Here is a 20409-nt window from a genome sequence, read left to right as displayed (position 1 = left end):
AAGGAAGGGGCGAGCCGTTGATTTTAATCTTTTAATTCACAGGTTGACTTAACTTCTATACACCCGAAGGGACGCGTGTTTCATGTATAGGTCTGGATTTCAAGACTACAGTAGATCGAAAGAGAGAGGAACGAACGCAACAGATCTCTTTTCCGATCCGACTTGTTTGATCCATCTCTCTGCCTCTCCCAGCAACTCGAAAAGCGCGTCCAGTATTCTATAGATCACCCCTCTTCCATCCTCATCACCCTCTATTTAGTCCTCTTGTAAACCTTCTCCAAAAAGCTCCTAAACACCTCCTTCTTCAACCCCGTCTTGTTCTCATCCACCCCCTCGATCAACGCGTTCAACTTGGCGTAGCTCTCCTTCTCGTACTCGTCGAACCTCCCCTGGATGTTCAGGTCCCGGTAGATCTGCTTGACTCGCGCCTCGGCGGCAGAGTCCTTGATTCCGTAGGAAGAGTCGAGCGTGGCTCGTTGGGAAGGGGAGGCGAGGGAGAGGGCCAGGTTGATGGGCCAGGAGCATTTGTTGTCCTGAGGTGAGTGAGGAGGGAGAAGGTGGGAGGTGAGAATTAGTAGAGTCGAACGGAGCGAGGATGGGAGAGCGCAAGGGAGGGAGGGAAAGAGAGCGAGTGGCCTCACGAGGATATCGGTTCCAATCTTTCCCAACGCCTCGGGCTCAGCGAAAGCATCGAGGACGTCGTCCTGGACCTGGAAGTACTCTCCCATAGGGACCAGGATCGAAAGAGCAAGCTCGTAGGAGGACTCGTCGGTCACTCCAGCCTAGGAACAACAACCAAACACGAACGAAGGTCAGCTCGAACGCGCGAAGAACGAAATGCAGGACCGAAGACGGGCTCACCATTCGCATAGCGAGAGCGACGGGGAGGTAGAAGGAGTAGAAAGCGGTTTTGTAAACGACGATGAGGTGGTGCCTTTGCGAAAGAGGAGAAGGAGAGGGAGGTGAGCTCGAGTTTCGGAGGGACGCACGAGGTGCTGAAGGTCGAGTTGAGAGGGAGAAGGGACTCACTTCTCCAACGAGAACTTGGAAAGATCCACAGAGTCCTCAGGGGCAGTGATAAGATCGATGAGCTGTCCGAGCTCGGTTTGGAAGGTGACCTGAACGGACGCGTCCAAAAGAGAGGAAAGCGAAGGATGTGAGCTCGACCGAAAGAGAACGAGAGTAGAGATAAAAGTGAGGTTGAAGACGTACATCGTGGAAGAGCTCGAGAAGATCAACGTAGTAGGTCTCCTTTCGGAAGTGCTTCTTGAGGAGGTAGTAGATGGCTCCCTCGAGCATGAAAGCGTCGTTGATGGCGATGTTCGAGATTCCCTCCTGCGAGACGGAGAACGAACGCAACAAGGCCAGAGGACGTCAGCTCTGGCTTCGAAAGAGGTATTACAAGGAACGAGAGGAGGGAAGAGAGACTCACGACCTTGTACCAGCAAGGTTGACCTCGTCGAGTGATGGACTGATCCATCATGTCGTCGGCGACGAGGAAGTAAGCTTGGAGCTGCAGACGACCGAGAGAAGAAAGATAGATATCAGCAAGTGCTCCCAGTTGAACTCATTGTTCAGGAGTATAGAACGTGAAGGAGTCAGACCTACAAGCTCAACACACCATCCCAAAACAGCGGCTCGGAAGTACTCCTCCTCGGTGAGCTCCTTCCCTGAAGGGTTCAAGAGGGCAAAAGTATCGGTGACCGAGATACCACGGTTGAGCTTTCCTCCAGGAGTGTTGTAGTACAGGTTCTGTTTGAGATCAAAACGTCAAGAGAGAGCAAAAATGCGTGAGTTAGGCTGGGAAGGTCGGGGAAGAAGAGGAAGGGAGCGAGCGTGCTAGCTGAACGGAAACGGAGGGAGGGCTGAAGGACAGAAGAGCTCTCTCTCGTAGAGTTTGAGCTCTTCCGCTTCGAAACAAGCTGGGTTACGCGCTTAAAGCTCCTCCCTAGTAGCTGAGAGGGCCGAAAAGTGTGAGAAAGAGAGAGGAAAGAAGAAGGAACGTACAGTCTTCATCCACTCGACGGCCTCCTTGGGCATGCCCTCTCCCTTCATGTACGAGAGGAGCTCATCCGCGATGACGGGGAAGACAGCTTCGAATCTTGACCGAGTGGCCTTCTTCTGTTCGGCAGTAGACATCCTGAGAAAGAGAAGTGGGGAGGGGAAAGGAGGGGGAAGGAGATGATGGAGGAGAGGGGAGGGAAAGCGAAAGTCGAACGATTCAGAAGAGCTCGAGACTTCTCCTTCCCTCACGACCACATCCCTCTCAACTTTTTTCTATCTTCGATAACCTTTTCCTACTCCCCATCCGACTCAGAATGTCACCAGCACCTCTACCAAGCGCTCACAAAGAGGCGGAATCCCTCCTCACCTCGCTCAAGGACCACCTCGCCACGACCTCCCCTTCGACGGATTCGCCTCTGCCTCTCGTCTCAGTGATCAAGCAGGTTCAACGACTCGCTTCGTCGAGCATCGTACATGCTAAGGCTCAGACGGCTGAAGTCAGGATAGGGATGGACAAGAGAGGGCTGGAGTTGATGGGTTTGGAGTACGAGAAGAGGAGGTTGGTCTCGGAGATCAATCGATGTGAGGAGTTTGAGTGAGTTTTTCGCTCCTTGGTCGCTCTCCTACGAGGGTTGAAGATATAGTGGGATGGTAGAGGGCTCTTTCGTGATCCCATAGCTACCATCCTCGAGCACTTAGTCGCTCGCTGGCAGGCCGAAGAGCTCCTCTTCTCAAAGCGTTCGAGCTGACCTCCTCCTTCCTTCCCTCTTCCCTCCCTTCCCTCCCTCTTCATCCCTCAGCTCCATCTACGAATCGATACCTCTCCAATCCTCCTCGTCATCCCAACATCCTCAAACACACGAAGAGGTTCTCGCAGCTCTGACGGAAGAGCTCGCTTCGATGGAACGGTTCGTTTCCGTTCTCCCCTCTACTTCGTCGTCGAGCTCAACGTCCGTCTCACGAACCCAAGCTCACCTGAACCCCTTCTTCTCTTTTAAATACTTGTGTTGTATTTCACAGACTCAAATCCCAACGAATCCACCTCCAACGACAAGGAGACCTACTAGCTAGGGAGATCAAGGACTCGAAGGCGAAGACCGCCGGGCTTGACGACGTGCTCAAGGACTTTGGGAAGGTTCGTTGGACCTTCCTCGTTTCGCTCTCTCTTCTAACGGAACTGAAGGAAATTCACTGTGATTCCCATGTTTTAAACAGATGGCAGCAGCGATTCAGAACAAGTTCTCGACGGCCCTCCCTCCGACCACGACCGCCTGATCCCTCCCTTCACCTCCTCCCCTCGATTTCGACTTTCGCCTCCAACCCACTTGCATACCATACACCATCACGTCTTATGTCGCTTCGATCTCATGTTGTATACTTCGCTTCGCTTCCTCGCGGCTGGAAGGAAAGTCAGCTCCTCTTCGCCCCGCCGCGTCTTCTTCGCCAACGCGTCTCCTCTTCTCGTTCCTCTTCCCGAGTTTCACTCTCCTGGTCACACCATTGCTACAGAACATAGAGCTCTTTGCGCTACCGCTGGAGAAGAGAGAAGAAAAGGAGGGGGGTCTAGACGAGGGAGGGAAGAACGCGTTACTTTTTGCTCGGTTTGGTCATGCAGCTGCTGTTTTGGTTTTCGTTTGCATTCTGACCTCTCAGTGGACGTAGAGTCCTGGTCAGCGTACCAACGCCCTCCTTCCCAGCATCTTCTGCTTGTGGCCTTCAAGACGAGAGGTCGACCAGCTCGTCGGCGCTCATTTAAGACAGGGGAAGCGACGCGTCGGGCTCGCAGGGATTTCCTCTTTCAGTCCGCAACTCAGCTTCGAACCGCCGTTGCTCTGCTCGATCGGCCTCTCGTGGTAGTTGTTCCTTCCGACACCAGAACCTGAGGACGAGCATGGAAGGAACCCACCAACATTCGTCGGAGCTGAAAGAGGATGGGGAAGCAAGGCATGGAGTAACGGAGACCTCGGAGGCTTCCCCTCTTTTTCTCAGCTCGTTTGCTCCTTCACTTTCTTCCTCCCAGCAACCACCCACTCTACCCTTCTCCCCTCTTCCTCTTCGCCTCCTATTCCGCAAGCCCATGGACCCTTCCCCTAGAATGCTCCAGTAGCCTCTTCATCTTCAAACTTCGAGCCCAGAGCTCCTTCCCTCGACCTCCAGCCGTCGGCTTTCCCTCCCTCCTCTCTTCCTTCCTTCGCCCCGGTCAAACGCCAAAAGCACGCAGGGTCCAACCCGTTTTTCACTACCTCTCCCGAACCCTCTTCTCCTCTAGAACAGCATGGACGAACGACCGACCAAGGAAACGATCATCGACGACGGAGAAACAGGAACGAACGAACGTCGGCCTTCCCTCCTCCTCCCTCCCTCTTCCTCCCCTCGACTTCCTTCCCTCCTCCCTTCCCCTATGGCTCTCCCAAGCTCTCAACCGATGGCCAAGTCATCCAACATCCCCTCAGCATCCTCCTCACCTTCCAACAAAGCTCAAAAGTCAATCCTTTCCTCTCAGCCCTCTCGCCGGTCAGCTCCATCCCTTTCTTCCCCATCGGTTCCTCTCGACACTCTCCTCTTCACCAAACGGCCAGTCCCTCTCCTTCGACAACCAACTCTTCCCCTCCCTTCCCCAAATCTCGAGAAACTCGTCGTTCTCCTCGTCGTCTTCCTCTCATGGCCAAGGACTCGCGGGTGACGACGGCGCACTCGCTCTTCCCTCCTCCCCTACTTCGATATCACCTCCAAATCAACCCATATCTCTCCTCTCTCAGATCCTCGTAACTCATTCGCAAAAGCTCAGCACTCTAGGAGGAGGAGGAGGTTCAGCAGGAGGTTCAGCGCTCACCTCACCAATCTCGAGCACACCCAACTCGACCGCTTCCTCTCCGGTGGGAGGAGCTTCCGCTCAACTGCATGGGATTTTCAGAAGGAGAGGAAGTTTTGGAGCTAGTGAGGTGCTGGACAAGGTGGGAGAGGAGGAGATGGGGATAGAAGAGCAGCTCGAGGGACACAACGTGAGTCTCGTCGTCTCGGGTTTGTCACAAGCTAGATCAGAGAGCTCGAGCCTCCTGGAGAAAAGTTGCTGATTGTTCTTCTTGTACCTTCAGATTGCTGCTTCAACTATGGCTCCTCGACCTTCCATCTTCTCCGACGCGTCGCCCATCCTCAGCCCTCAACCTCGATCAACCGCGTCGTCGCCGTCGAGACTCCCTCCCTCGCCAACTCGACCATCGACAGCCGCCAGAGCTCCTTCTCGACTCATGTTCTCTGAGCCAGATCGTGTGAGTCCCTTTTTGCGATCCTTGGAGGGAGAGCGATTCAAGATCTGACCTCTCCTCCCGATTTAACTCGAGCAGAACTCTGCGACTTCGACACCCGATCTTCACTCCTCTCCAGAAGCGAGCTCGTCGTCGTTCCCTGCCTCTCCCGCCGCTGGACTGGTCGAGCTTCCTCTCCCACCGAAGCGAGTCGGACTGGTCTTCGTTGAGGATCCAGAGGTTCGTTCTCTCTCGTTCACTGCCAGCGTTTGTGCTGCGAGTTGACTTTCTCCCTTTTGCTCTCCAGATCGCCTCCCGTCACTCCATCTCCTCTGCACCGCCTTCACCCATCAAACCCTCTCTACCTCCGACCTTCACTCTCCCTCTCCCTCAGAAGAAACCCTCGAACCTCACCTTCGCCGTCACGTCCGTCTGCGCTCGACCTCAACCGATGGGCAAGACTCCTGGTCCAGATCGTGAGATGGACGACGACGAGGAGGAGGAGGAAGAAGAAGACGACGATCTCAGTCGCGAAGCGGACTTCGAGGAAGACGAGGACGAAGAGGAGGATGAGGAGGACGAAGGGTCTCTCGACGAGGATGGATATCTCGAGGACGACGAAGAAGACGCGTCGAGCGAGGAGGACGAGGAGGGAGTGTCGTCTTCTCCGGCTGAACGAAGGAAATACCGATACAAGAGGAACGCTCTGTTCGGAGAGGATAGCACCGAAGAAGATGAAGAGGACGAGGAGGATGGGTTTGGCGGAGAGGACGAGGACGAGGACGGATCGCTCAGGACCAGGAAATCCGTCAGGGACAGCGTCCTCTCCAACTTCTCGTTCGACATGGCCACCAACGACTCGTCGGAAACGGTCTCCAAGATGCTCGCCGAAACTTCCCTCCGTCATCGCAGATCAGCTTCCCTCAAGAGGAGGAGCGCGTCGGCCGCTCCCTCTGGTCCTCCTCCTCCCGTCCCTCCCCTCCCCTCAACGTCGACCTTACCTCAACCCTCCTCTTCAGCGGCAGCCCCCAAACTCTTCTCCGCTCGACGAACCCACTTCCCTACTCCTCTCGTCCTTCGTCAAGACCACTCGGCTTTCCCTCGAAGTCCCGTCCCCAAGTCGATCGTCCGCGGAGGAGGATACAGCCCTCGAGTCAAAAAGGGAACTAGGATGGCAGCTGGAGTTCAGGCTCTGGATGCCACTAGAGCTCGCCTCGGGAGGGACGATTTCCTTCCTACTCATCTCAAAAGCGAGGAAGGGAAGGAGCGAGAGCGGGAACGGGAGAGGGAGCGGGATTCGACGACGGACCACGGAGGAGGAGTGAGCAGTGGGAAATGCTCGAGGCATCGCTCTCCGCCACCGAGCTCGTCAGGAAGGGACAAGATGAAGGCTCATGGAGAGCGGAGGTCGAGATCGGCGGTGGCTGGAGGAGAGGGGAGCCGAGCTGCTTCGTCTTCCAGGACCCGAAGGACCTCAACGGACGTCGGACGCGTCACACTTCCTCCTCCACCCTCGCCCATTCTTAAACGAGATTCTACCTTCACCTCGGCCGCTTCTTCGTCACGAGGAGTCCCTACTACCACTGGAGAGCTCACTCCCGTCTTCCTCTCCGACGCGGAAGGACTCATCCCTCGACAACCTGCATCAATCTTCCGTCCAACCCTCGTCTCCCCCACCACCATCACAACCACCTCCATCCTTCAATCCACAGACATCCTCTCCCCTCCACCCTCACGAAGAGAATCATCCTACGAGAGACGAGCTTCCCTCTCCGCCGTCTGCTCCGTCTTCCAACGATCCTCCTTCTCAACATCCTCAGCCCACTTCAGCGACGATCCCTCCTCCCATCCCGTCCTTCCTCAAATTAGGAGACCCTCCATCGCTCTCGACGGATCCTCGTCAGCCACCTACACCCAGCGATCAGCAGGAGGAGGACCCACCTTCGTCGACGGTTCGGCTCTCACTCAGAGCTTGCAGAAGGCCCTCGGAGGAGGAGGAGATCGATCCGTCAGACCCTTTTCACCACCACCAACGGCTCCCTCTTCCTTCGTCCCTCCTCGGTTCCCTACCGCCAATCTCCCAGCACCCTCTTCGAGCGTTCCAACGAGGGAGATCGCAAAGAGGAGACTCTCCCAACCACCGATGCCAACGACGAACAAGACGACTACGACAACGCCAGTGAAGTCGAGACCGATTGTCTGTCCTGCTCCTGGGAGAGGAGGAGGGGGAGGGTGGACGGACGGGGGTTGAGGGACGGATAGATTAGACGAGGAGGGACGGAGGACGTCGAGGCTTCGACGCGTTAGATTTTTCTGTGTGTTTTAAATCTCTTGCTCATCTTTATCCGCTCATCTTGCTTCATCTTGGATTCTCTCATCTTGCTTTTGCTTTCTTTGCTCGCCACTGATAGATAATGATCTGCACGAGGTTCTGTTTCCCGACTCGAAAGAGAGAAACGACGCGTCGCCTTGATCGAACGCCGACTTTGGAAGCCTTTGAGACTTCAATCTCAGACTCGGGCTAGTATTGTACGTGATACGATCGTTATCATCAGATCCTGACAATCGATGAAGAGGTTTAGGTCAAACGAACAGCAAAGCTATCAAGTCCTCAACGCCGAACTCTTCCTCTGAGCTCCTCCCTCGTCCCCACCACTAGGAGCGGAGGGATCCTCAACGATACTGGCTCCTTTAAGTACTTCTGATCGAGGGACTCGTTGCTTGAGGAGTTGAGCGGGGATCCATTCCTCCTGCGAGAAGAGAACCAAGAAGACGCGTCGAAGTCAGCACGCGTCGTGGTTCTCTCTGTCCCGCCCGTTTCAACATCCTTCGCTTCGAAAACAGTCAGAGAGGGCACTCACGTCGTAAGGTTTCACACTCTCGGGATAGTTTCCAGTCAACTTCGCTGGTACGACGACCTTGACCTTCTTCTCGCTCCCTCCCTTTCCCTTCTTCGCTCCTTTCCCTTTCCCCTTTCCACCTCCAGCACGTCCAAAAATCTTAGGACCCAAAACGTGCCACGAGCTCCAAACCGCGAAGCTCATCATGGCTGCCAGCAACGCGTAGAGGAAGAGGAGTCCTGGGTCGCTAAAGACGTAGCTCGGAGGTTCGTGGACGAGGACTGTTTGGTTGAGAGCGATGGACCGGAAGGGCGTCTTGTCCGAGGCGGTGAGGTCGACGAAGATGGTGAGTCCTAGGTTGGTGGGAGGGAATTCAGAATGAAAGGAGTACTGGAGAGCGAGGAGTGAGGGAGGGAGTTGGGGGAGGCGAAGAAAAGTGAGCTCGCGGCTTCTTCGCTGAATTTTTCACGCTAGGATGGAAACGATACACACGGGGAAAGAAATATTGGAGGCAGCTGGGATTCTAGTGTTCTTGTAGTACTGGGAAGTGGTCTTGAAGGCGGTAGAGACGAAGCGAGGTGAGCAGAGAGAAGAGCGGAGGGGAAAAGGTCAGCTTCGTTCCCTCAGATTCTCCACTGACCTGACGCTTCCAAAAGAGTGAGCTGTGCTCCTGCATACACCAATACGTCAAAGAAACCTCACATTCCTCAAGAGCTTCCAGTTCCTCGCAGGGTCGTGGAATGAACCGCCGACGCTGACCAGATGAATGTCGTTCTGAGCTTTATTGCGAACCGTGATGGTTACAGGGTTCTGCTGGCCGTTGATGACCGTTTCGACCTTCTTAGATCCTCGTGACTTCGGTGGGGAATTGCGAGAGAGGAGATTCGAGAGGTGGGAGAGGGAAGGAAGAAGGGGGGAGCAAAGGGGGAGGAAGGAAGATGGTGAGCTCGGGTTTCCCTTCTCCCTCTCGAGAGCAGCAAGAGCAAGAGAAGCAGAGGAGCACGTACGGCTGCAGTAGCTTCGACGAGTTCCAAGTCCGAGGTCGTGAAGATTCCCATCGTAGTAGATAAACGTGAAGAAGAAGAGGGAGAGCTGAATGGGGTTGGAGGAGAAGAAAGGGAAGGGTTTGTTGAGCTCGACGTCACTTTCAGTTTTATATCTCTTGTTTATCAGGATGAGATTCTTCTGTCCTGACTCTCGAGAGTTCTAGTGAAGATCCTAGTGCTCCTCTCACATATCTGGGCAGTCTCGAGAATCTCCTGCGAATTTTCATCGTCCGCGACGACGACGCGTCTCAGCCCACTCGTCCTCTTCCTCCTTCCTTTGCCCAGCCACCCTCAAATCACCGCTCTTCCATCGACCTAGCAGCATACTCCCGCTCGTCCTCGTCCAAGCTGACTTCCGAGAAGTCGTCGCTGAGCAGGTCCCTCGAGGAGAAAGCGGGCCCGCTTCGACCTCGCTGCAGCAGAGTCGCCATGGGGATCGCCCGCTCTGCAAAATGCAAAAATCACACAGGACACGGTTAGAGAATCAGCGCAGCTCGTAGAGGATGCTCGGCCTAACTCACCTATTCTAGCTCTCCATTCTGCATTCTGAACTTGAGCGAGCTCGAACTCGCGATTCTGCTTGATCTTTTTCTTGATGTTGAAGGACCCTTCGATCAAGGCGATAGCGAGGAGGACCGTGCAGATCGAGGCGAACTAAAAAAAGAGAGAAGGTCGTCAGTTGCTTGCTCGAGAGTGAAAACCTGCAGAGAACAGCGAGGACGCGTCGAACGAACGATGGCGCTGATGTTGACAGGGTTTTGGGCCTCGAAAACTGATCCTGGAGGTCCGAAATCCACTGCTGATGCAGCTTCTGAGGCGATAGAGCCAAGAAGTGCAGTTGCAGACATCTACGAGGAAGAAGAAGAATGAAAAAGGTGAGGTCGAGTCGCGTCGTCTCATTCCTTCGATGAAGCCACTACTCACAAAGAAGCACCCAGATCAGAGATGGTCGTTGAAGGAAGAGGAAATTGAGAGCTGTCCTTCTCTCCTTGGTCTTTTCAACGTTTTCGTGTTGGTTGAACGAAGAAAAAAAGGGAAGAGTGTCGTCGCGAAGGGAGGGAGCAAACGTCATGACCTTGAGTTGAGCGAGTTGACGTCTCTTTAGTCCCAACTTTCACCCCCTTCCTTCCTTCCTTCTATTTTCTCTCCACCTCTACCCTCACAACTCCCATCCACCCAGGTGAGATCTCTACTCTTTCCTGATCCAAATTCGACTCGATCTAACGCTGTTCTCGGTCCTCTTCTCTGGCGTCCAAGCCATCCCCTTCCCACCACCCAACAGGTCCTTCTCCCTCTCCTCCCTTCCTTTCTTCTCTCGACGACCACCATCACAACCAGTCTATGCTCCAGAGCCATCAGAACAACAATCTTCCAATGAGCCAACCTACTCCTCCCCCTCATCAAGTCCCCAAAGCCATCCTCTACTGGTTCGTCGGACGTCTCCACCCGCTCTCCTCCCGTTGCCCTTCCCTTCGTTCTCAGAGCTCACTTTTCCCCTTTCTGCTCTCTGTCCATCTCACAGGAACCCTTCCTCGGTCTGGTCGACTGTTCCTCGTCTCGCCCTGCTAGAAAAGGGATACAACGAGAGCGATGTCATTCTGAAGGAGGTGGACATCTGTGAGCTCGACCATCTCTCCCTCCCTTCCCTCTCTTCCTTCCTCCCCTCCCCTCTCCTTCTGACCCGAGCCACCTTCCTCTCCTCTTCTTCACAGCCAAGGGAGACAACTTCTCTCCTTCTTACTTGCGAATCAACCAGCATGGTCAGTCCCCGTTCTTGCCCGAAACCGAAGCGAGGTCGAGCAACGAGTCCACCTCGTCGTCTTCCCCATCCTTCCAATCTTCTCGCCTCTCGACTGACCTGTATCGCTGCTTTTTTTGGATATATCCATCAGGCACGATCCCTACCTTGGTCGTTCCAGTTCTCGAGACGACTTCGGACGACATGGAGACGAGGTACCGCTCCTTCAAGGACACCATGGTTCGTCTCCTTGCTGCTCTTTTTTTTGGCTCGAAATCTTTCCTTCGAACTCCCAACTGATTCCGGTTTCTGTATTTCTACAGTCCATCCTCACCTTCCTTGACTCGTCTCGAACCTCGGCATCCAACTCTCACGCCTCCCCTTCGTCCCAAGCTCGTCCTGCTCCTACCCTCTCTCCAGCGACGATGGAAGGGAAGACCCTCTCGGATGCTCTCACTCTCTCGGTGCATCTCTCATCAGCAGACCCCAACGTGAGTTCACCCTCGTCCTTCAGCCAAGAGTCGGTCGAGGCCTTTGGCTGAACGAACACTCTCATTTTGATGTTTCTTTCTTCTCCTCCAGTTCTTGCTGCTCTCTGCTCGAACCTCTCACGAGCTCGTCCTCAAGGAGGCTGGGTTCCCTGGTCGATGGATCAAGATGAGACAGGAGGCTCTCTTGAGGTTCACGGATCTGTTGGAGGAGGGAAGTCAGGGGCGAATCTTCTTGCAGAAGAGTGAGTTGCGAGTCTCGTTTTGCTTCCTCTCGTTCAAAAGCCCTCGACTGATCTTCGCTCGCTTCCACTTCGAACAGAGCTCGACGCCAACAGTATCTTGTTCGACATCTACTACTCTCCCTCTGGGCCTGAGACGGAAGCTCGTACGTTCTTTCGCACGTCCAGATGGTCGAGCTCCAGCGGAATCTCCCCCTTCTTTCCTGGACGCGCCGAAGCTGACTGAGACTCGTTGTATCTTCTCTGGCTTCACAGGACGCAAGGTCTTCTTTGCTGCTTCTCAGAAGGCATGGTCGGTTGGAGTCGTCGAGGTTCTCAAGACGTTGGAGGAGGAAATGGTCGGGGTTTACGCTTTGGGAGATCAAGTCGTGAGTTCCCTTTCCTTCTCTCCTTTCTCTTCGACTCTTACTGACTCTTTCCTTCTTCTCGTCTTTTTCTCCAGTCTCTTGCAGATCTCCATCTCATCGCTTGGCTCGCCAGAGTTGTCGTACGTCTAGTCTCTTCTCGTCGTTCTCGCAACCGAGCCATCTCAATCTTGGAGCTGACCGCATCTCGCCTTTCTTCTCTTTCAGTTCCTCTCCCAAGGAGGACCCACTTCTGCCGGCCTCGACGCTCTCGAACGACAGATCGCTGGACATGGAGCTGGAGGACCTACCGACCAAGCGAGCTTGAAGGTCGGACCCAAAGTCAAGGCTTTCTGGAACAGCTGGATCGGTCGAGATAGCTTCAAGTCTGTGTGAGTACACGTGTTACATTATTCTGGGATTGCTTCGAAGGGCTTGGAGGAAGGGAGGAGGAAGGAGAGGCGAAGAGAGACGCGTCGACCTTCGTCGCCTCGAGCCCTTCCACCTCGCTCCTCGAGCTCACCTTTCCCGGTGCAAGCCTGTACTGACGAATCTTGCTTTCCTCCTTTATATATAGCTACGTCAACGGACTTCACTGAGGGATGAGCTTAGGGTTGATGATATTCGTCGCGGACGTGCTTGATTTCTTCTCTCTGTGTCTTTCTCTTTCTGTGTCTGCTTCTCGTACTTTACTTGTATCTCATATTTTCTAGCTAGCTCAATGATACCTCACCCCTTTCCATGCGCCTATGCTTCTCGATACCTGATAATCTAGCGTCTTGATCTCTCGACCTCCATCTCGTGTTTTCTTGATTTCTTGTTTCGGTTTTCTTCGACTCGATCCTCTGCTTCCTCGCTTCGTTCTGAATTCCTCTCCTCCTAGGACTAGAAACAAAGACTGTGACGTCTTCGAAAAGTACGATAGCCGAAGATTTTCCTGAGGGGCTGCGGTTCTGAATGCATGTGACAGAAGTCGTCATGGCCCGTTCTGCGATGAACGACCAATTTTCCTTCCCCTTCTCTCCTTTCCTCCCTAACTAGAACATCCCTCTCAACCTCACCAACCCAACTTCAAAGACCACCAAACTTTCACTCTTCACTCTCAACGACATGTCCGACTCTTCTCTCACCAACGAGGTAAGTTCGAACAAAGATGCCACTCGCACGATCTCCGTTCTCCCATCTCCCTCCTCCTCCTTCTCCTCGCCACATCACGCTGACCGCTCCTCTCCTCCGTTCCTCCTCTTCCTCTCTCTATATCTTCCTTCTTGTGCTCTCTCGTCCTCTCCGCGATCTCGTCGCATTCTTCTGGATTCGCTCGATCTCTCGCCGTGTTCTTCTCCTCAGCGTGAGCTCGCCTTCCTTTCCCGTCCCTCTCTCCCTCTCTTCTTTCTCTCTCCATCTCTTTCTTCTCTCTTTTCCACTAAATCCTCTTTATCTCGCTTCCTGGTACATATCACAGCAAACCAGACGACGGGTCAGATCAATTCAGTCGTCGGGACCGCGAAACAGGCGGTAGGAAGCGGACTCTCTGTGAGCTTCTCTCCCTTTCACCCTTCTCCTTTTCTCCCCTTTCGGAACTGACTTCCTGCTTCCCTTCCTTACAGACTGCCGGCCTCGACGGATCAGCTTGGACTACCGACGGTAAGGAGCAGCACGCTAAGGGGGAGGTGAGTTCTTTATAGTTCCCTCAAGAACTCTTCGAAACGATGAAACGAAGAAGCTGATCCGACCTCTCCCTCTTCCCTTCCTCTTTGCAGGCCGAGATCAAGGCCGCTCAGTTCGTCCTCCTCTTCACCTCTCCTCGAAGATATCTCGAACACTGGCTGACTTTGCTTCTCTTCCCCTTTTTCCCCCTCCTTCAGAGCTAAGGGCTACGCTGAGGGAACCGCCGACAGGGTTTCCGGCAAGGTCGAGAACGGTCAGTTCTTTATCCCTACCTCCCTCCTTTCTTCTTGTCTCGCTTGTCTCTGTCGCTGAACCTCTCGCCCTTTTCTCTTTTGCTTCTCCTTCAGTCATCGGAGCCGTCACCGGAGACAAGCAGCAGCAGGTCGAGGGTCAGGCTAAGGTTCGTTCCATCTCCAACTTCTTCTCCCTTTCACCTCCTCCGTTCCTCCCATCTCTACCTTTCTCTCTCTTGCTCGACTGACCTCGCTCCTTCCACACCTACCAACTTCCACCTCCTTCTCTAGCACGACAAGGGAGAGCTCAAGCAGACTCTCAACGATCCTACCGCTTAGATCTGCGTCTCCCGATCTCAAGTCGCGTCCGAATCGTTTCGGTCGCTCTTCCCTTCTCGACTCTTTTTTTTACCCCCCCCGTTGTATAGTTTCCCTTCAGTCCATACCTCTTTCTCCTTTGATTTGATCCGTTAACGACCCCTTTGGACGCTCGATGAGAATGACCCCCTCGTCTTTCGTTCACTTTCGGATTTGGATCGAGGGAAGGAGAGGAGGCGACGTGCTGAGCCCTCGAACTCACCGGAAAGATGAAGATCGATCTTTGTGGTGGAGTTGGGGAATCGAGACCTAGCCTGTGAGATGTATGCACCTCGTTTATGTATCTCAGTCTGAGGTCTTCTCGGGCGTGGTCCAATCTTGATCTCACCGACGCGTCCTCGTCTCCTCACCTCTTTCCTTCCCTCATCTCTCCCTCATCTTTCAACTTAGCTCCTGAAGCAACACCAAAAAGTAAGCAAGAGCCGAAATCGAATACAACCAGAAACCCGTCTATAAAACCAGGGCGTGCAACGAACCCAAAAACGAACCGAACAAAAGCAAGAAGCGAAAACGAAATGGTACCCAAACCCGCACCCTCAGCCCTTCACCTTTCCCTTCCCACCCCCACTTCCACCTTGATGATGCTGATCCTTTCCTCCCTTCCCACTGCGGGAACTCTTGGACGAAGAGGAGTGTTTGTTGGAGGAAGAGCAGGAGGTCGAGTGGGAGTGAGAGGAAGAGCAGGAGGAGGCTGAGGCGGAGACTGCTGAGAAAAGGCGAGAAAGAAGACGGGAGGGAGAGAGGGAGGGAGGGGTGGGAAGTGAGTGAGGGAAAAAAGGAGGGGAAGGAAGGAGGAAGAGGGTAGAGAGGGAAGGGAGAGGGAGACGCACCTCGAGTAGCGTGTTCGAGACTGAGTTCGACTTCTTCGTAGAGACTTAGAGCTGTAGAAGCGAAGCGAAGAGGAAGATAAAGGGTCAGCGAGGGTGAAAGAAGAATGAGAGGATCAGGGAAAGCAACACGAACTCGACTGCTGATACCACTGGATCGACCCGTCCTCCTCCTCGTCCGTGTAGAACACGCGTCGGATCCCGGCCCTGTCGAAAACCGAACCGAAACGACGTCAGCTCGTTCGATGATGTAGGAAGACGCGCCATAAGGCCTGAAGACTCACTCGATGCACCACTCCAAACATCTAAAACAGACCTTGCTCGACGCGAGCCCTCCGTCCTTCTTGACCCTGCACACGTACAGATCCGCCCCCCACATCGCCTTCGATCCTGATCCTAGGTCCCGACCTACGAAAAGGAAGAAAAGAAGGTGGACAGGAGGTGAGTTCGAGGGAGAGAGGAACGAGACGAGAAGGAAGGGAGGAGAGAGAGACGGACCTTTACCACCTGCCTTCTTTCCCTTCTTCCTTGGATTCAGCTGTGAGAAGAAGACGAGAAGGTCAATTGAGCCTCGTGGGAGAATGACCTGGAAGAGAACGAGGACATACTGGAGCCACATAACTGAGAAACACGAGAAGAAGGAAGAAAAAGGTCAGCTCGAGCTCGAACGAGGGAGTCGAACGAAAAGCGTCAGAGCTCGCTCACCTTGAATTGCATCGACTTGTAAGCGAGCGCATCTCGCTCAGCAGCACCTCCATCGCAGGATCCATTTCCAGCCGAGCCGTTGCTATTCCTGGGGAAGCTGCTGAGGTTGTTTCCGGAGACGACGACCTCCTGCTCGGCGAGCTCGACGACCTGGCTGAGCCTCCTTTCCTCGACGACGACGAAAGAGGATGTTTCTGCTGCTGCTGCTGCTGCCCCTCGTGAACGTGATCTTCGTGATGTTGCTCTTCGAGTGGAAGCGGTGCCTGGTGAAACCCAGTACTGTGGCCCGCCAGCCAACGAAGATCGATCCTGCTGGCCGTTGGTGATTTTGGTTCGGTTGAGGAGGAAGGCGGGCTGCTGAGCGAACGACGACGACGACGACGACGAGTTCGACGAAGGAGGAGGACCCTTGAGGAACGGTTGAGCTCCCGCGGTGGAAGGGTTGGAGGAGTTGGTGTTGGCGAGGGAGATAGTGAGGGAGGAAGCTCCTGGGATGTGAAGGTTGAGAGGAGGACCGGACTTGTACGACATTCCTCGACCGAACGAGGACCGTTTGTTGGAGGAGTAGGAGGAGTGAGCTCGCGAGATGGCAGACATTTCGGCGTGCATCGAGTCTGAGGAGAGAAAGGAGGGCGGAGAGGAGGTCAGGACGAGAAAGAGCACAAGGAGAGAAGGAGGGAAGGAGGAACGAACGGTGAGGTCGAGCCTGGAAGAAGGTCCTGGTTTGGTTGTGTCCAACGGAGATGATCTTTCCTCCTTGAACGATAGCAGCCGCATGCTTGTACTTCATATCACTGAGAATCCACGAGAAAGAAGAAGCAAAAAAAAAGAGAGAGTCAGCGAAACGAGAGAGAACAGGGAAGGAGGGAAGGAGCACACGACGAGAGAAACGCACCTGAGCTCCGCTTCCGCCACGAGGATGTTCGCTACTTTCTGGTTTCTGCACATTGCTGGGAGAGAGGGGGTCTTGACGAGGGAGAGAGGAGGTAGAGAGAGGAGAAGCGAGGAAAAAAGAGCAAGGAGTCGATGATGAGCGTTCTTGGTCAACTCTCTTCGAACGCTCTCCCTCTCCTCTCTTTTCCTCCCAAACGCCAACCATGAAATCAGCTCGTTCTCAACGTGAGTTTCTCCCTCTTCCTCTCTTCCCCAACACCCACTAACCACTCTCCCCTGCTTTCGCTTCTTCCTTTTTTTCCCTTGCAGCCGTCCGACAAGCGGCCGTCTCAGCGGCCCAGCTCAACGCCTCCATCTTCTCTGGAGTCGAGCTCTCAGCAGCCAGAGCTTCGTCCAAAGGAGGCATAGAAGCAGGGAAAAAGAGACTGAAAAGGAAACTGGATGATCTCGAGGTGAGTCCGCTCTCTTTTCTCTTCACGAGAAGAGTCGTTTGGGAGCAAGAAGGGAAGGAAGGGAAGGAAGAAAACGAGCTCGAGCTCACCACCTCTTCTCCGTCTCCTTCTCCTCCCCTTCCTCCCTCCCTCGTCTCATCCACGGCTATAGCGAACCAACTACACCGACCCTTCCACCATTCAATCCTCCATTCACGACGACATCCCTCTCCCCGTCACCGCCTCTTCCTCTGCTGCTCCCTCTCGACATCGCTCCTCAGGCAAGAAACCCACGCCGGCAGTCCGAACCCTTCTCACTCCTCAGTACCGGAAGACTCTGGCGGCTCTCTTGGATGAGCATGTAAGTGCTATTCCTTCTCTGCTTTCTCTCTCTTCAAGATCGTTTACTCACTCCTTCGTTCGTTCGTTCGTTCCAGCCCTACGACCCCTACCTCACCTCCGTCGCCCTTCCTCCCGTTCCTCCGCCGAGGAAACTGTGCTTGCCCTGTGGATACGTGGGAGCGTACGCATGTGGAAAGTGTGGCGAGTGGGTATGCTCAAAGAGTTGCTGGGAACTGCATGATGAGAGTGGGTGTGACAGGAGGGGAGGTTGAGCGAGGAGTGGGAACGGGGAGAGTTCTTTGGGGAGCTTCGTTCGAGATGGGAAGGGAGGGAGGTTTGGTTAGGATGGGCTGGGGACTAGGTGGCAGGCGCTTGAAGCTCTGGGAGGGCTAGGCTGGGATCGTTGAGGAGACCGCAGGAGGTGAGCTCTTCTTTCTGCTTTCCTTTCGTCGCGTCGTCTGTTTCTTTCCCTTCCTTTCCTCTTCCTCTTCCTTTTTCTCCCCATCGTTCGATCGTTCCTAACTCGCCGTTCTTCCACTTTCACTGTTCAGAACCCACCACCATCGCTCTTCCCTCTGCCTCCGTACCTCGACGAAGACAGCCGCACGCCGCGTTCGACTTAAACGACTCGAAGGAGGACAGGTTCCTCTCGCAGCTATGTAGTAACGATATCACGACCACCTATGTATCTTCGACCGAAACTTCCCTTGGGTGCAGAGAGAGAGGCTCGTGAAAGCAAAGATCAATCGTACAAGCAAACGAACACCGAAACGAAAGAAGGGCAACGAGCCGCGTCGAGCTCGAACGAGTCGAGGCGGAGGAGCGAGGGAAGAAAGAAGAGGGGAAATGCAGTGGAGGCTAGGAGGTACACGTGAAGTAGAGAAAGAAAACGAGACGAAAGCAGCAAGGAAGCAAAAGGAGAGGAGACGAAGGGAGAAAGGGCGGGTGCAGATCGACCGCTCAAGGGGATGGCGACTCGACACGTACTGTATGTACAGATAGATGAAGAACTAGCTGGCAAAGAGAAGAAAGCGAGAGGGAAAGAGATGAAGCCCAAAATAACCGACCTCGACGCGTCTGTCCAACCTCAAACTCAAAGATCCATCCTCCCATTCGTCCCCACCCCTTCGGCCTCCTCTCCATCCCCCAAACTACCCATATCACTCATCTCCCCTCCGTCGTCGCTCCCACTTCCGCTCCCACTCCCCGACTCGTCCTCCTCCTCGTCGTCGTCGTCGTTTTGATCCGGTACGTGTTCCGCCGTGGCGAACCTCCGAACGAAATCCTTGACTTTGGCGTTGTAGGAAGGAGGGTCTCGCATGAGGAGGGTCGCGGCTTCGTTGTTCAAGGGGTCGGAAGGGTTGGGGTAGCGGAGGAGTTGAGGGAGGAAGGTTTCGAAGATGTTGAGCATGTCTGGAGGGGAGAGGGGAGGGAACGGTGGGCGAGGCAGGGCAGGAGAGAGTGGGAAAAGCGGGGAATGAGCAAAGGGGTGAGTGGAAGGCGGTAGTAAAGAAGGGTCAGCCGGGCGTTCGAGGTTGGGAAGAAGAGAAGAAAGAAGGGTAGAGGCGACGAACCGAACATCGGCGACCAGGTTTGGTTGATGACTTTGGAAACGAAGTGAAGCAAAGTATCAGCCTCTCTTCCTTTCTTCCAGCATCGATATTCGGTTCTAAAAGTCTACTCACCATCCAAGCACACTGAACCACTCCTGATCAACCGAAACCGAAACGAAACGAGAACGAGCGAGAAGGCGTCAGCTCGAGCTCTCCTTCCCTCATCACTTCCCTCTTCTCCCTCGCCCGAAAACAGACCTGGATGGACTCACGTCTCGTCGATATTAGGATGGAAGATCTTGTTCATGAACCCGATGGAAGGAGACTTGTAAGGGTACTGGTTCGGAAGTTCGACGTGGACTTTCCAGATGCCTGTTTCGAAGGGAGCTGGAGGAGGAGAAAGGAGGGATGAGGATGAGCTTTGGAGTTGGTCAATTGAACGAGGAGACGATGGAGAAGGTAAGAGAGGAAGACCCACTGTCTACTGGTCCGTGAAATCGAACGAAGAATTCCTGGAAAGAGGGAGGCGAAAGAGGAGAGGAGGGAGGGACGAGGTCAGCTTCAAAGCTCACTCGCTTGAGTTGGAAGGCCCTTCGAATCGTCGTGATGGCAGACGAAGGAAAATTTCTCCTCCTTCGACCCTAGAGACAGCACGACAACCGCCTACGAGGACGAAGAAAGAATGGCCCTCGACTGCTGCCTCTCAGCCCTCGCCCACTCTGAGACCTGCTCGTCCCCCTTATCTCCCTCCTCCTTGATCCCTCCTCTTCCCTCCTCTCCTCCTGGCCACCGCCCAAAACGCTTGACAGCAACTTACCTGCATGTTATCGTTTACGAGAGTGACCTCGTAATCGCTCATGAGCAACTTCATAACGTCCGTTTCGATCCGTCGTTTAGGAGAGCTGGAACAGAGAGACGAGAGAGCAACGAGTCATCCGAGGGGAGGGAGGAGATCGTTGGAGAGCGGCGAGAGCGAGAGGAAGGGCGAGCGGCGAGAGGGAAGCATGGCAGAAAGTAGAAGAAGACGAGAGAGAGAGAGAGAGAGAGAGAGAGAGAAAGTCAGCATGGGAATATATAGAAGGAGGGAAGAAGGGAGCGAGGAGCGAGCTCATCCCCGACTGGTTGGATTCAACTGAACGTACCTCATCTTCCTCTTCTTGCTGGGTGGAGGGCTAATGGTTGAACGGAGAGTGGAGAGGGGAGGAGGTCGCTGTTGGGGGTTTGGGCTGAGAAGGCAAGGCAGTAGAGAGAATGTTGTGGGAGGGAGGGTCGATGGTGGGCGTTGGGTGGGAAGGAGGAGCTGAAGGGGGTCTCGGGGTCAAGCGGCCTCAAACGTGACGAAATTGCCTCCGCTTTCTAGATTTTGGAAGCATGGAAATCTTCATTGAACTCTAAAGGGTCTAGACGTTTGCCCGTGAGCTGAATTTCAAG

The 20409-nt window shown here is 54.3% G+C and overlaps 10 protein-coding genes across 10 annotated transcripts; 5 read left to right on the top strand and 5 right to left on the bottom strand.

Annotated features, from left to right (window-relative positions):
• Window positions 1–53: 53 nt before the first annotated feature.
• ERG20 (bifunctional (2E,6E)-farnesyl diphosphate synthase/dimethylallyltranstransferase) lies at window positions 54–2231 on the bottom strand. The gene is made up of 8 exons (XM_076642230.1): window positions 2008–2231; window positions 1609–1752; window positions 1433–1513; window positions 1213–1335; window positions 1030–1118; window positions 862–934; window positions 642–782; window positions 54–533 (listed from the first exon to the last, which is right to left on the bottom strand). Exons 1-8 carry the CDS (start codon window positions 2137–2139, stop codon window positions 252–254), a joined length of 1065 nt encoding a protein of 354 aa, XP_076492816.1. The 5' UTR covers window positions 2140–2231; the 3' UTR covers window positions 54–251.
• BDY24DRAFT_402540 (uncharacterized protein) lies at window positions 2232–3387 on the top strand. The gene is made up of 4 exons (XM_076642229.1): window positions 2232–2599; window positions 2805–2912; window positions 3025–3139; window positions 3220–3387. Exons 1-4 carry the CDS (start codon window positions 2319–2321, stop codon window positions 3277–3279), a joined length of 564 nt encoding a protein of 187 aa, XP_076492815.1. The 5' UTR covers window positions 2232–2318; the 3' UTR covers window positions 3280–3387.
• Window positions 3388–5795: 2408 nt separating this feature from the next.
• Window positions 5796–7753, top strand: BDY24DRAFT_402536 (uncharacterized protein). The gene has a single exon (XM_076642228.1). It carries the CDS (start codon window positions 6094–6096, stop codon window positions 7498–7500), a length of 1407 nt encoding a protein of 468 aa, XP_076492814.1. The 5' UTR covers window positions 5796–6093; the 3' UTR covers window positions 7501–7753.
• Window positions 7754–7793: 40 nt separating this feature from the next.
• Window positions 7794–9197, bottom strand: BDY24DRAFT_402533 (uncharacterized protein). The gene is made up of 5 exons (XM_076642227.1): window positions 9097–9197; window positions 8792–8944; window positions 8582–8641; window positions 8111–8479; window positions 7794–7999 (listed from the first exon to the last, which is right to left on the bottom strand). Exons 1-5 carry the CDS (start codon window positions 9145–9147, stop codon window positions 7853–7855), a joined length of 780 nt encoding a protein of 259 aa, XP_076492813.1. The 5' UTR covers window positions 9148–9197; the 3' UTR covers window positions 7794–7852.
• Window positions 9198–9431: 234 nt separating this feature from the next.
• Window positions 9432–9983, bottom strand: BDY24DRAFT_418686 (uncharacterized protein; the record flags this gene model as incomplete). Its single annotated transcript, XM_076643884.1, has 3 exons — window positions 9432–9580; window positions 9657–9789; window positions 9870–9983. The coding sequence occupies 3 exons, from the start codon at window positions 9981–9983 to the stop codon at window positions 9432–9434; spliced, it is 396 nt and encodes a 131-aa protein (XP_076492812.1).
• A 256-nt stretch (window positions 9984–10239) lies between these two features.
• BDY24DRAFT_402531 (uncharacterized protein) lies at window positions 10240–12990 on the top strand. Its single transcript, XM_076642226.1, has 11 exons — window positions 10240–10562; window positions 10658–10752; window positions 10848–10895; window positions 11028–11113; window positions 11197–11364; window positions 11456–11606; window positions 11684–11749; window positions 11859–11971; window positions 12046–12090; window positions 12176–12339; window positions 12525–12990. Exons 1-11 carry the CDS (start codon window positions 10477–10479, stop codon window positions 12544–12546), a joined length of 1044 nt encoding a protein of 347 aa, XP_076492811.1. The 5' UTR covers window positions 10240–10476; the 3' UTR covers window positions 12547–12990.
• BDY24DRAFT_402524 (uncharacterized protein) lies at window positions 12991–14410 on the top strand. The gene is made up of 7 exons (XM_076642225.1): window positions 12991–13084; window positions 13409–13480; window positions 13555–13617; window positions 13708–13727; window positions 13813–13868; window positions 13963–14015; window positions 14140–14410. Exons 1-7 carry the CDS (start codon window positions 13058–13060, stop codon window positions 14185–14187), a joined length of 339 nt encoding a protein of 112 aa, XP_076492810.1. The 5' UTR covers window positions 12991–13057; the 3' UTR covers window positions 14188–14410.
• Window positions 14411–14762: 352 nt separating this feature from the next.
• Window positions 14763–16706, bottom strand: BDY24DRAFT_418683 (uncharacterized protein; the record flags this gene model as incomplete). The annotated part of the gene is made up of 8 exons (XM_076643883.1): window positions 14763–14932; window positions 15057–15107; window positions 15190–15260; window positions 15338–15461; window positions 15662–15674; window positions 15759–16372; window positions 16452–16552; window positions 16654–16706. 8 exons carry the CDS (start codon window positions 16704–16706, stop codon window positions 14763–14765), a joined length of 1197 nt encoding a protein of 398 aa, XP_076492809.1.
• A 127-nt stretch (window positions 16707–16833) lies between these two features.
• Window positions 16834–18124, top strand: VPS71 (Vps71p). The gene is made up of 5 exons (XM_076642224.1): window positions 16834–16877; window positions 16962–17104; window positions 17256–17444; window positions 17521–17846; window positions 17977–18124. Exons 1-4 carry the CDS (start codon window positions 16856–16858, stop codon window positions 17695–17697), a joined length of 531 nt encoding a protein of 176 aa, XP_076492808.1. The 5' UTR covers window positions 16834–16855; the 3' UTR covers window positions 17698–17846; window positions 17977–18124.
• On the bottom strand, window positions 18125–20257 carry UBC8 (E2 ubiquitin-conjugating protein UBC8). The gene is made up of 7 exons (XM_076642223.1): window positions 20121–20257; window positions 19796–19880; window positions 19457–19490; window positions 19251–19365; window positions 19111–19133; window positions 19000–19029; window positions 18125–18838 (listed from the first exon to the last, which is right to left on the bottom strand). The coding sequence occupies exons 1-7, from the start codon at window positions 20123–20125 to the stop codon at window positions 18519–18521; spliced, it is 612 nt and encodes a 203-aa protein (XP_076492807.1). The 5' UTR covers window positions 20126–20257; the 3' UTR covers window positions 18125–18518.
• Window positions 20258–20409: the final 152 nt, after the last annotated feature.

This window comes from Mrakia frigida (genome assembly GCF_051309035.1).
Source record: "Mrakia frigida strain ATCC 22029 unplaced genomic scaffold BDY24scaffold_41, whole genome shotgun sequence".
NCBI lineage: Eukaryota > Fungi > Basidiomycota > Tremellomycetes > Cystofilobasidiales > Mrakiaceae > Mrakia > Mrakia frigida.
Note: the sequence above shows the minus strand (reverse complement) of the source record. Positions and strands in the feature narration are given on the sequence as shown.

Bases quoted from the DNA above. Each gene is read 5' to 3' on its own strand.
- ERG20 (XM_076642230.1), bottom strand. From the start codon at position 2,139: ATGTCTACTGCCGAACAGAAGAAGGCCACTCGGTCAAGATTCGAAGCT. The intron at 1,514-1,608 runs GTAGGTCTGACT...GGTCGTCTGCAG, and splicing joins TGGGATGGTGTGTTGAGCTT to CTCCAAGCTTACTTCCTCGT. The intron at 1,336-1,432 runs GTGAGTCTCTCT...TCCGTCTCGCAG, and splicing joins AACCTTGCTGGTACAAGGTC to GAGGGAATCTCGAACATCGC.
- UBC8 (XM_076642223.1), bottom strand. The intron at 19,491-19,795 runs GTAAGTTGCTGT...CCCTCTTTCCAG, and splicing joins TCGTAAACGATAACATGCAG to GAATTCTTCGTTCGATTTCA. The intron at 19,030-19,110 runs GTGAGTAGACTT...TCGTTTCCAAAG, and splicing joins TGGTTCAGTGTGCTTGGATG to TCATCAACCAAACCTGGTCG.
- BDY24DRAFT_402531 (XM_076642226.1), top strand. From the start codon at position 10,477: ATGCTCCAGAGCCATCAGAACAACAATCTTCCAATGAGCCAACCTACT. The intron at 10,753-10,847 runs GTGAGCTCGACC...TCTTCTTCACAG, and splicing joins TCTGAAGGAGGTGGACATCT to CCAAGGGAGACAACTTCTCT. The intron at 12,340-12,524 runs GTGAGTACACGT...CTTTATATATAG, and splicing joins CGAGATAGCTTCAAGTCTGT to CTACGTCAACGGACTTCACT.
- BDY24DRAFT_402536 (XM_076642228.1), top strand. From the start codon at position 6,094: ATGGCCACCAACGACTCGTCGGAAACGGTCTCCAAGATGCTCGCCGAA.
- BDY24DRAFT_402524 (XM_076642225.1), top strand. From the start codon at position 13,058: ATGTCCGACTCTTCTCTCACCAACGAG. The intron at 13,085-13,408 runs GTAAGTTCGAAC...GTACATATCACA, and splicing joins ACTCTTCTCTCACCAACGAG to GCAAACCAGACGACGGGTCA. The intron at 13,728-13,812 runs GTTCGTCCTCCT...CCCCTCCTTCAG, and splicing joins GCCGAGATCAAGGCCGCTCA to AGCTAAGGGCTACGCTGAGG.
- BDY24DRAFT_402533 (XM_076642227.1), bottom strand. From the start codon at position 9,147: ATGGGAATCTTCACGACCTCGGACTTGGAACTCGTCGAAGCTACTGCA. The intron at 8,642-8,791 runs GTGAGGTTTCTT...ACCGCCTTCAAG, and splicing joins ACTGGAAGCTCTTGAGGAAT to ACCACTTCCCAGTACTACAA. The intron at 8,480-8,581 runs GTGTGTATCGTT...CTCGCTCTCCAG, and splicing joins CCTCCAATATTTCTTTCCCC to TACTCCTTTCATTCTGAATT.
- VPS71 (XM_076642224.1), top strand. From the start codon at position 16,856: ATGAAATCAGCTCGTTCTCAAC. The intron at 16,878-16,961 runs GTGAGTTTCTCC...TTTCCCTTGCAG, and splicing joins GAAATCAGCTCGTTCTCAAC to CCGTCCGACAAGCGGCCGTC. The intron at 17,445-17,520 runs GTAAGTGCTATT...CGTTCGTTCCAG, and splicing joins CGGCTCTCTTGGATGAGCAT to CCCTACGACCCCTACCTCAC.
- BDY24DRAFT_402540 (XM_076642229.1), top strand. From the start codon at position 2,319: ATGTCACCAGCACCTCTACCAAGCGCTCACAAAGAGGCGGAATCCCTC. The intron at 2,600-2,804 runs GTGAGTTTTTCG...TTCATCCCTCAG, and splicing joins AATCGATGTGAGGAGTTTGA to CTCCATCTACGAATCGATAC. The intron at 2,913-3,024 runs GTTCGTTTCCGT...TGTATTTCACAG, and splicing joins GAGCTCGCTTCGATGGAACG to ACTCAAATCCCAACGAATCC.